Genomic DNA, 10,675 nt, shown 5'->3' with positions numbered 1-10,675 from the left:
ATTTGGCACTCGTTTGCCGGTGGGAGTAATAATTGCTCTACGAAATTGGACGAGCCGTGAAGGTTAACAAACCAGCTACAACGTATGTGAATTTGGTTAGAGTTTCAGACAAGAGGAAATAAGAGAGCTCACTGAAAAAACCGATATTTTCATTATGAGTGTAAAAATCTGAGACTTCTAGAAACCTATATTTATATTTGGGGGCAAAACTGTAAATACACTACCCTCTTTACATCAGCTGTAAACCCGCAAACTTATAAATACACGTGGGCCAAACTTTGGGCCAGAACTGGACTATAGCTATCTAATAAAACTGACTAATAAGTGGGATGTATCCAAGATCATGTAATGACATCCCCCCCCCCTCCCGCATAAGTTGGAGGGTAATACCACGCCCAACTTTCCAAGCAAGAAGCGACGATGTCCACCTGTTAAACACTTAGTAAAAATGTCAGCCAATTGAGAAGAAGTAACAACATGATGCAAAGAAACGAGACCATCAGCCAACTTGGTCCGGTTGAAATGACAGTCGACCTCAATATGCTTTGTACGTTCGTGAAAGACTGGGTTTTTAGCTATGTGAAGTGCAGCCAAGTTATCACAGAAAACAGAAACTGGGGCAGAAATAAGCAAGTCTAAATCAGCAAGTAAACAAACTAACCAAACAAGTTCACCCACAACTTTACTCATGGCTCGATATTCAGCTTCTGCTGATGATAAAGAAACAATAGCTTGCTTCTTCGATTTCCAGCTAATAAGACTGCCTCCCAATGATATGCAAAAACCAGAAACTAACCTGCGGGACTCAGGGCAAGCTGCCCAATCACTATCAGAAAAGGTTTGAAGTGAAAAATCTGATGACGCATTAAGAAACACCCCTACATCAAGTGTTCCACTCAAATACCTCAGGATATGCATTGCAGCAGCCATATGAGGAATGCAAGGAAACTTGAGGAATTGACTTAAATTTTGGACAACAAAATACAAGTCTGGTCGAGTGTGGGTGAGAAAATTCAATTTTCCAATGAGGCTTCTATAAAACTGAGGATTAGGCAACACCTTACCCTGATCAGATGTCAACTTGACACACAACTCAAGAGAAGGGACTACTGCTGAAGCATCAGTGCACCCTAACTCAGAAATTAAATTAGATGTGAACTTCTTTTGGTGAAGAAGAACCCCAAACTCATCATACAATATTTCAATACCCAGAAAATAATTGAGCAAACCTAAATCCCTGATTTTAAATTGGTCATCCAGGAATTGTTTGAGAGCAGCTATCTTAATAAGATCATCACCAGTTAGTATTATATCATTGACAAAAATAACAAACAAGACAGTAGTTGAAGCCGATTTCTTAAAGAAAAGAGAGTAATCATTCAAAGAATGGGTGTATCCTCTAGTGTAAAGAGCTTGAAATAGTTTAGCATACCATTGTCGGGATGCTTGCCTCAATCCATAGAGAGATTTTTGAAGCTTACAAACAAGATTAGAAACATAACTTGAGGTAGAAGCAACTGTTAGGCCGGGGGAAGTTTCATGTAACTTCCTCATCTAAGTCACCATGAAGAAATACATTGTTGACATCTAGTTGAAAAAGAGACCAATTCCTCTTAACAGCAACAACAATTAAGCACCTAATGGTGCACATTTTAGCCAGCAGGGAAAATGTCATGAAAGTCAACACCCTTTACTTGTGTATCACCCCTTACAACCAACCTTGCCTTGTACCTCCACACTACCGTTAGCTTTATACTTAATCTTATAGACCCATTTGCACCCTATAGCTTTCTTCCCTTAAGGTAATTCAACTATTGTCCAAGTGCCATTAGCTTCTAGAGCCTGAAACTCCTTCCTCGTGGCTTCTTTCCAAGCAGGATTGGAAACAACTTGAATGTAAGAATGGGGCTTAGAAGAAACTGTGTGGGCAACAGAAAGGGATGTAGTAGTTGAGTTAGAGAGGGAAGGAGGAAGCTGAACAACAAAATCATTTAGGTGTGAGGGAAGAGTGTGATTCTTACGGCTTCTCCTAAGCTGAGAAGACTGAATCGGATTAGCTGAAGGGGCAGTAGCTACAAGGTCACGAATAGGTGCTGAAATAGTAGAGGAATCAGGAGGGATAGGCAGAACATCATCAGGAACAAGAGAATCAGTGATAATGGAAGAAGGTAGAGAAGAGGACAAAGTAGGATAAAGGGCAGTGGAAGGAGAAGGAGAAGGAGAGGTATCATCAGCAATGAAAGTGGGAAACTGACTAAAAGAAGATGATGGAAGGGGGTAAGGGAATATATATTCATGAAAGATGACATCTCTGGAGACCAACACATATTTAGTAGACAGATTATACATCTTGTATCCTTTCTTACCAAATGGATAACCAAGAAAAACACAAGGTATAGCTCTTGGGTCAAATTTATCCCTATTATATTTTGGGACAATGGCATAACAGTGGCAACCAAAAGGCTTTAAGTGGGAATAAGAGGGAGCCTTCCCATATAAGATTTTAAAAGGGGTATTATTATGCAAAATAGTGGAAGGAAACCTATTTATTAGATATGTGGCAGTTAGGATGCAATCCCCCCAGAATTTGATAGGTAGTTTGGACTGAAACAATAAAGCTCTTGCTGTCTCTAACAAGTGTTTATGGTTTTTTTCAACAATGCCATTCTGTTGAGGTGTATGAGAACATGTTGTTTGGTGAACTATCCCATTATCTGAAAAATATTGTATGACAGAAATAGAAAGACCAATTTCTAAGGCATTATCACTCCTAATGGTTTTGACTAGAAGATTAATTTTGGTTCTGACCATGGAGATAAAGGCTTCTAGCAAATTGAAAGCATTACTTTTGGAGTGCGTTAGATGAGTCCAGCTTGCCCTGATATGATCATATACAATGGTCAGAAAACACTTTGCACAGAGTATGTGTTAGTATTATAGGGTACCCAACTGTCAACATGAATGAGTTCAAACAAACACTTGGAAATTACTTTGGGGAAATGGCAGCCTTGCCTGCCTTGCTAGGGGATAAATAGGACACACAAAAGATTGTTTAGAAGATAGTTGAATAGAAATGAAAGAAATACTTTTCATTTTAGCAAATGGAATATGTCTCAGCTTATGATGCCAAAGTATATCATATTTGTTTATACTAGGTACATCATTAGTGGAAACTAGAGGAACACAGTTCAATGCAGATTTAGATTGTTTAATATTGGCAAAGAACCTATCACCACAATTCATACATTGCACATCTTTATTGAAAATAGAATTAGGACAACTAGGACTAGAATCAGACTCATTGGCATGAAGGAGCTTGTAGAGGCCTTGGTCCTGTCTACCAAGCTCCAAAAGCTTCCTCATGAAATGGGCCTGTATCAAAAGGCATGAAGAGGAAGTAAACAAGACCATGTAGTGAAATTGTTGAATCAACTTGTAAACTGAGACTAAATTATATTGAAAACTAGGAATTTATAAGACTCTATGAAGAGTGAAAGAAGGGAACAAGGTAACAGAACCAGTATAAGTAACTTTTGCTTTATAACTATTGGGAAGAGTTACCAAGTAAGGAGTAGGAAGAGGAGTAAGATTAGAAAGTATGTTTTTGTTTGAGGTCATATGGTCAGTAGATCCACCGTCTATAATCCAAACATTTCTACTAGCACCAGGCAATAAGCAAACATGAGAATCATCATTAATATAAACAGGCAGAGAGAAAGTACTACCAGCAGGCAGATCCCATGAGGTTAGTTTGAGAATCAACAGCTGAGGAAACTTGAGTCTGTTGCAGGAGAAACATAAGTTGTGCATACTGTTGCTTGGTCAATCCAGGTACTGAAGAGGCATGTTCCTCATGGTCAGAAGCAGTGTAAAGTTGAGGTGAGTTGTACTGAGGTGGAGTGTAGGCTGTTGCAGGATACTCAGCCTCAGCAGTCACATTAGCAGCCATCCTTTTCCCCTAATTGAATTTGAAATTTTGTGAAAATCCATGTAACTTGTAGCATTTGTCGATTAGGTGTGTAGGTTTCTTAAAATATTTCCCCTTGACTAATCAAAGTCCACTTTCTGAGTATATTGCTTTGGAGGGAATGTCTTATTGTTGACATTGGCATTGACATTTGGATGAAAAGCTTTATTTTTGGCATTCACATTGAAAGAAGCATCTTCTGGAACCAGTTGGGGAGTGTATTAAACTTGCCTCTGGTTTTCATCTTGAAGCAAAATGTTGTATGCACTATCAAGTGTGGAAAAAGGTTGCATCATTAGCAAATTGCTTCTCACTCCCACATAGATTTCATTTAGGCCCATAAGAAACTGATGAAGCTTATCCTCCTCCTTATCCTTTTGAATACCATCTCTTGCAGCACACATCCAACGATTTCCATGGTTCTTACGCATTGTACCCAACTCATCCCAGTGCTTCTTTAGTTTATTGAAATATGACGCAATGTCAAGGTAACCTTGTTGCGTGGAGGCCAATTCCTTCTTTATTTCAAATACCATAGTACCATTTACAGCCCCATACCTATGCTCCAATTGATTCCAAATACTCTTAGCTGTCTCGGAGTACTGGACACTCTCAGCTATGGTTGGTGAAAGTGAGCTGGTTAGCCACGAAATCACCATATTGTTGCATCTATCCCATTGAGCAGCTTTGTAACATCAAAGGTAACTGGTCTAGGACATGAGCCATCGACAAATCCTATTTTATTCTTACCAGAAAGAGACACTATCATGCTTTTTCTCCATCCTCCATACCCCAACCTAGAGAATGGAGTGCTCACCAAACACATACCAGGTATATCAAACGAGTGAAGAAATAAGGACTTGTGGGGACAGGAATGTGTGTCGAATTATCATTAGAACTAGCACTCACCGGAAATTTAGTATTCACCATTTTAGAAAGGTACAGAACACTTAGATGCAAAAGAAAATGTCTAGGGTTTTTCTGTCACCAAAAAAAAATCTTCCAAACCAACTCCAAATAAAACTCAGCAAAAGAGAGAAATACTCACTGAGAATCCAATTTTCAGCAAAAAATTGAAATATTGTCGTCGCAGACCAGCCGCAAAAAAATGGCGAACAAGCATAACCTTTGATTCAAACAGTTAGGGTAAGATCGATCGACTCCTCTCGTCAAGATCTATCTAACGCCCATGGCTCTGATACCATGTGAAGGTTAACAAACCAGCTATAACGTATGTGAATTTGGTTAGGGTTTCAGACAAGAGGAAAGAAGAGCTTAGAGAAAAAATCGAGATTTTCATTATGAGTGTAAAAATCTGTACAGAGACTTCTAGAAACCTATATTTATACTTGGGGGTAAAACTGTAAACGCAGTACCCTCAATACACGTGGGCCAAACTTTGGGCCAGATCTGGACTAAAGCTATCTAATAAAATCAATTAATAAGTGGGCTGTATCCAAGATCATGTAATGCCAACACGAGCAGTGGGATATTTTTATGTAATATCTTAATATGTAAATTTTATTTGAACTTTTTAAAGATTGTATATCCGAATTTAGACAGAAAAATTAGGTAATTTGGCACTCGTATGAAGGACAAGCATGCTAAAGGTTGCACGTACAAACCCCAACTAACACCAATAAATTGGGCCAGTAGGTTTTCATAATAAACACATGACATCCCCAACTGAAAGATAGAACCTATAGTTTCCCAAAAAAAAACGTAAAGAAAATGGAGAATGGAAATGGCGAAGCTAGCAATAATAACAATAATGCAAGGTTAGCCATAATGGAATTAGCCAACATGATAAGTGTACCTATGTCTCTAAATGCTGTTGTTAGGCTTAAGGTAGCTGATGCTATTTGGGAAGGTGGATCAAACGCGCCACTCTCTCCCACTGAAATTCTGGCTAAAATCCGCCCTTCCGAAGGCGGCGGTGGCGGTGATGCTGAGAACCTTCAGCGGGTTCTACGCATGCTCGCGAGCTATGGTGTATTTGCTGAGCACATAGTTGATGACGGCTCTCAAAGAAGGTATCCGTTCATCCATAAAAAAAAAGTTTTTTTTTTTTTTTCGAAACTCATTTTCTAAACATGGTTTGGTTATACTTTTAACAAAATTTTTGAAGTTGCATTTCAAATTGTTTTTTATGATTAGTTTCAAATTTGAAAAAGTGATTTTTATCTCTTTTTCAAGCATAATATTTCTCTCACAAAACTGTAATATTTTCTCACGTTCAAACACAATTTTAATTTTGAAATACAAATGTTTCATCAAAAAATTAAAGTTGTTCACAACAAGATAGTACTTCACTACTTCCTCATTCCTAATTTCTTGTGACACATTTCGATTTTTAGAGTCAAACATTTTTATTTTACAGATATTCGTTGACAGAGGTGGGCAAAACCCTAGTCACAGATGAGAACGGCTTATCGTATGGCTCCTACGTTCTCCAGCACCACCAAGATGCGTTAATGAGGGCGTGGACGATGGTTCACGAGGCTGTGAACGATTCGTCCACTGAGCCATTTGCGAAGGCAAATGGCGAACCAGCTTACAATTACTACGGAACAAAACCAGAAATGAATAACCTAATGTTAAATGCAATGTCTGGAGTTTCTGTGCCATTTATGAAGGCAATTTTAGAGAGTTATAATGGGTTTCAAGGAGTCAAAACATTGGTTGATATTGGGGGAAGTGGCGGAGATTGCTTGAAAATGATTTTAGAGAAACATCAAAGTATTCAACAAGGAATTAACTTTGATTTGCCTGAGGTTGTTGCAAAAGCTCCCAAAATTCCTCGTAAGTTGCAGAATGTTGTATTTCCTCTCTTTTGTTTTATCTTTGCGGTGGAAGAGGAGCCTTGGAGTAACGGTAAAGTTGTTTCTGCGTGATCTATAGATCACGAGTTTGAGCCGTGGAAGCAGCCACTAATGCTTGGGATGCGGCCCTTCCCCATATCCTGCGTAAATATGAATAATTTATGCACCGGACTGCCCTTTGTGATATTTGATTGTGCATCGAGTATAATTTTTTTTTTAAATATATCACACGAAAAGCACCTCAAATTTTCTAATCTTGAACAAACCTTTTTATTCTTGTATGAACATGTCATATAAAAAATATCATTCAGAAAAAAAGGAGATAGACTAAAAGATATGTCATCTAAAATGTATTCCTCCAGTCAGAAATATTAGCCGGTTTGGCAAATTGAGTTCACTTCAAAATTTTGATGTTTTAAAAATTAAGGAGTGATTTGTAACTTTTTTTTTTCAAATTTATTCTTAATATTTTAGTTAGTGGAGCGCTAATTAAGTAAGACATCTAAGTAAGAGAAAACGATAGTTAGATGTGTCTTTTTACGATTAATACTATTAAATATCTTAATTATACTTAAACAAATTTTAAAGAACAAATAATATTGATCAATCAAGGAAGTATTACTGTAGGTTCTGAATAAAAAGAGGGATGTTCAGTGCACACAGAATTCCGTATTTACGCAGGGTACGGCGAAAGGCCGCACCTCAATGTAGGCACCATACACTGATGCAAGCATCAGTTGCTGATTTCACAGCTCGAACCTGTAATGTCTAGGCTCCGAAGAAATAAACGTCAAATGAATAAGTCCTCACCTAACAGATGGAAATAGGTGTTTCCCATCAATGTTTCTTTTTCACATTAGTATGTGCTAATCGTACACCTGATTCTTTTCCTGTAACCTTTAATAGAGAGACGTGGAAATTGGGACACATAGAGCCTGACTACTATATATGTACTATAACTTTAAATCTCTTTCATATCTTTGAATAATAAATATGTGGCCAAATTTCCTCTAAGTTTTGACGTGCAGGTATAAATCACATTGGTGGTGACATGTTCAAATACGTACCAAAGGGCGACGCTATTTTCATGAAGGTGCATTTTTTTCCTTCTCAATCCTGTCCTTTTTCTCCTGTGTGGGGTAATTGTGCTCTATATATAGTTTCTTTCTACTTAATTTGAATTTCCAAAGTAAGGAGATAAATCCACATTGACTTAATTTTTTCCAGTAGGAATTTTTTCTTCCCCAAATACAATAATGTCAGTTAATGCACTAGTGAAGATAAGATCATATATAGTATATTCTAAGCGCTACCAATTTGCTACTAGTAGTTTTCTCTTGAAAATAAACATACCCTTATTCGTGTTTACTCATCATCTTATACAAGAAGAGTAGCAATTTTTGAATTGCAATTGTCATTTTATAATATTCTCTATGACAAGGTAGTTCAACATCTTATATATAATAAAAAATTTATTTTTACTTTATTTGTGTAGTATAATTTTTTCACGAAAGGGGATTCAATTATCCTCTTTCTTCAACTTAGGGCCACCACTGCATGCAGTACCCTTTCCATTTCGGATAAAAAATTCAAAAATAATATTCCATCATGCTATTTTTTTCAACTTCTTCGAGTTGGTATAGCTCTGTTATATTTCGAATAGTTATATTTCTTTTCCAAGAACGTACGTAAATAATGAACGAGATATAGGGCGTGAAAGAGCTAGATGACTTGTTGCTTTCGAATAGTACACGATCATAATTATTTTGTTTGGTTCCTATGCATGAAGTATTTGCGATCAAATCGTCCCATGAATTTGTGACTCATCGGACTCTTCTTGGACCACTTTGTCACTTGATAATTCTGAACGCACATGGACGTACAATTTGGCATATACTAATTTTTCTTTTCCGTCGGCTGATAAGTGTATAAGCGGATTCAAAATTTAAATTTTATGGGTTCAATCTCTAAATTTTTTAGTATTGAACTCATTATATTGTTAAAGTTATGAGTTCATATATTTGTTCAAATTTTAAATAATTTCTATATACAAATTTATGTTCCGTGTCGAAAGTATTGGGTTCAGTTGAACCCGACACCGCTAATCTGCCCCTAGTGGTGGGTATTATTACTAGCACCGGGTGTTTACACCAATCCAAAAAATATATGACACATATCTTCACAAACATGATTGGGCCATCGGCTCACACGATATTAACTCAATTTTTTAAAGGGGAGAGTCCATTAAGGTAGCTTGCTGCCTCGGCTCTCGCGCGTCGCCCATACATTGCACTACTGCACGGGCCTGGCGCACCCTACTAAAGAAAAAATGCTACATAGTAGTAGTTAATTAACTACTACTCATTATTTATATCACAAACTCTAAGTAACATCCATTAAAAATTATCTCTGAATTCTGGTTGTGATATGTAGTGGGTGCTAACAACATGGACTGACGATGAATGCAAGCAAATAATGAAGAGCTGTTATAACGCACTCCCAGAGAAAGGGAAACTGATTGCTTGTGAGCCAGTTTTGCCACACTATACTGATGATAGCAAGAGAACTCGAGCACTTCTTGAAGGTGACATCTTTGTCATGACAATCTACCGTGCCAAAGGTAAGCATCGCACTGAAGATGAATATCGGCAGCTCGGCCGATCGGCCGGTTTCGCCGACTGCCGAAGTCTCTACATCGATCATTTCTTCACCATTCTTGAATTCCATAAGTTATAAATGGGCTCACATAAATTCAAGGGTGAAGCTACAGTTCCGCATAACCTAGTAATTCTGGTTAAAACCCTGTATTTGTAATAAAAATTCATTAAAGAACCTAGTGAGGTGTCTTTTCTAGAATCCATAGGGATTAGGACCTGTAAACTCATAAACCTAGCTCCGCCTTTGGTCACATTACGCCAGTTCCGAGCACTCTATATATGTGAAGTATACTGCTAGGGGTGGAGTTAGCCTTTCTGATACGGGTTTGGCTGAACTCAGTAACTTTTGTTTAAATCTTGTATTTGTCTTAAAAAAGTATTGAATTATGCACAAGTTATTAATTTAGAACCCGGTAAGTTAAAAGAATTAGAATACTGAACTCACACGTTTCAAATCTTGGCTCCTCCTCTATTAATACAGCTAGCCTACTTTTGGTTCGATTATAGTAACCCCATTAGTATCATGAGACCTTTTATATCATGATTTATTTCGGAATGTTTGTGGCACAATAGACTACTTCTGGTTCGATACGTGTCAGAGGTTTAGATATTTAGCAAGCATGGCTAAAATGGAACGACTTCAAGATCGTGGTTCTTTGAGTGCATGGTTGTGATTTGGCTAAGTCGAGGCTGTAATTACAAACTAGTAGTATAAAGTTAAGACATATATTCGATCTGATATTTGTATTGGGGCTTCCATTTATTCGGATTATCACGTCTAAAACTCATTAAAGGATAAATCAATTCCCTATATTGTTTTCTATTATATACTTCCAACAGAAAGTAAAGTCGTTGAATTTCTGATGATTAAGTTTCACCGAAATTGATCTCTCGTATTTCTTGTAGTCTAATGAGAAGCGAATGATCTTGTTTGGACCAGTATTTTTTGTAAAAATTATACGGGACGTGCTATTTGGTCGCTCTCATTTAACCTATACCTATATTCTTAAAATTATTTAATCTATACCTTAATTTTGACAACTTCAGACGCCTCCTCTTCTTCCCCCTGACCTATCCGCTCCTTTCACTACTAGAAAACTGCCAAAATCCGTCCATAGAATACCATCCGAGATCGATCGGAAAAAAACATACTGAAATCAGTCGTAAATTAAGTAAATTGGTCGCAAAAGTCAAAGAAAATATTCCTGACAATGGAAATAGTGGTCCCA

General features: G+C 37.4%; 1 protein-coding gene across 1 annotated transcript; it reads left to right on the top strand.

Annotated features, from left to right (window-relative positions):
- Positions 1-5,629: 5,629 nt before the first annotated feature.
- On the top strand, positions 5,630-9,890 carry LOC109211576 (caffeic acid 3-O-methyltransferase). Its single transcript, XM_019375123.1, has 4 exons — positions 5,630-6,000; positions 6,348-6,769; positions 7,818-7,882; positions 9,223-9,890. Exons 1-4 carry the CDS (start codon positions 5,699-5,701, stop codon positions 9,523-9,525), a joined length of 1,092 nt encoding a protein of 363 aa, XP_019230668.1. The 5' UTR covers positions 5,630-5,698; the 3' UTR covers positions 9,526-9,890.
- The last annotated feature ends 785 nt before the right edge of the window (positions 9,891-10,675 follow it).

Source organism: Nicotiana attenuata, unplaced genomic scaffold, assembly GCF_001879085.1.
Source record: "Nicotiana attenuata strain UT unplaced genomic scaffold, NIATTr2, whole genome shotgun sequence".
Classification (NCBI taxonomy): Eukaryota; Viridiplantae; Streptophyta; class Magnoliopsida; order Solanales; family Solanaceae; genus Nicotiana; species Nicotiana attenuata.
This window is presented reverse-complemented; position numbering and strand designations above follow the sequence as displayed.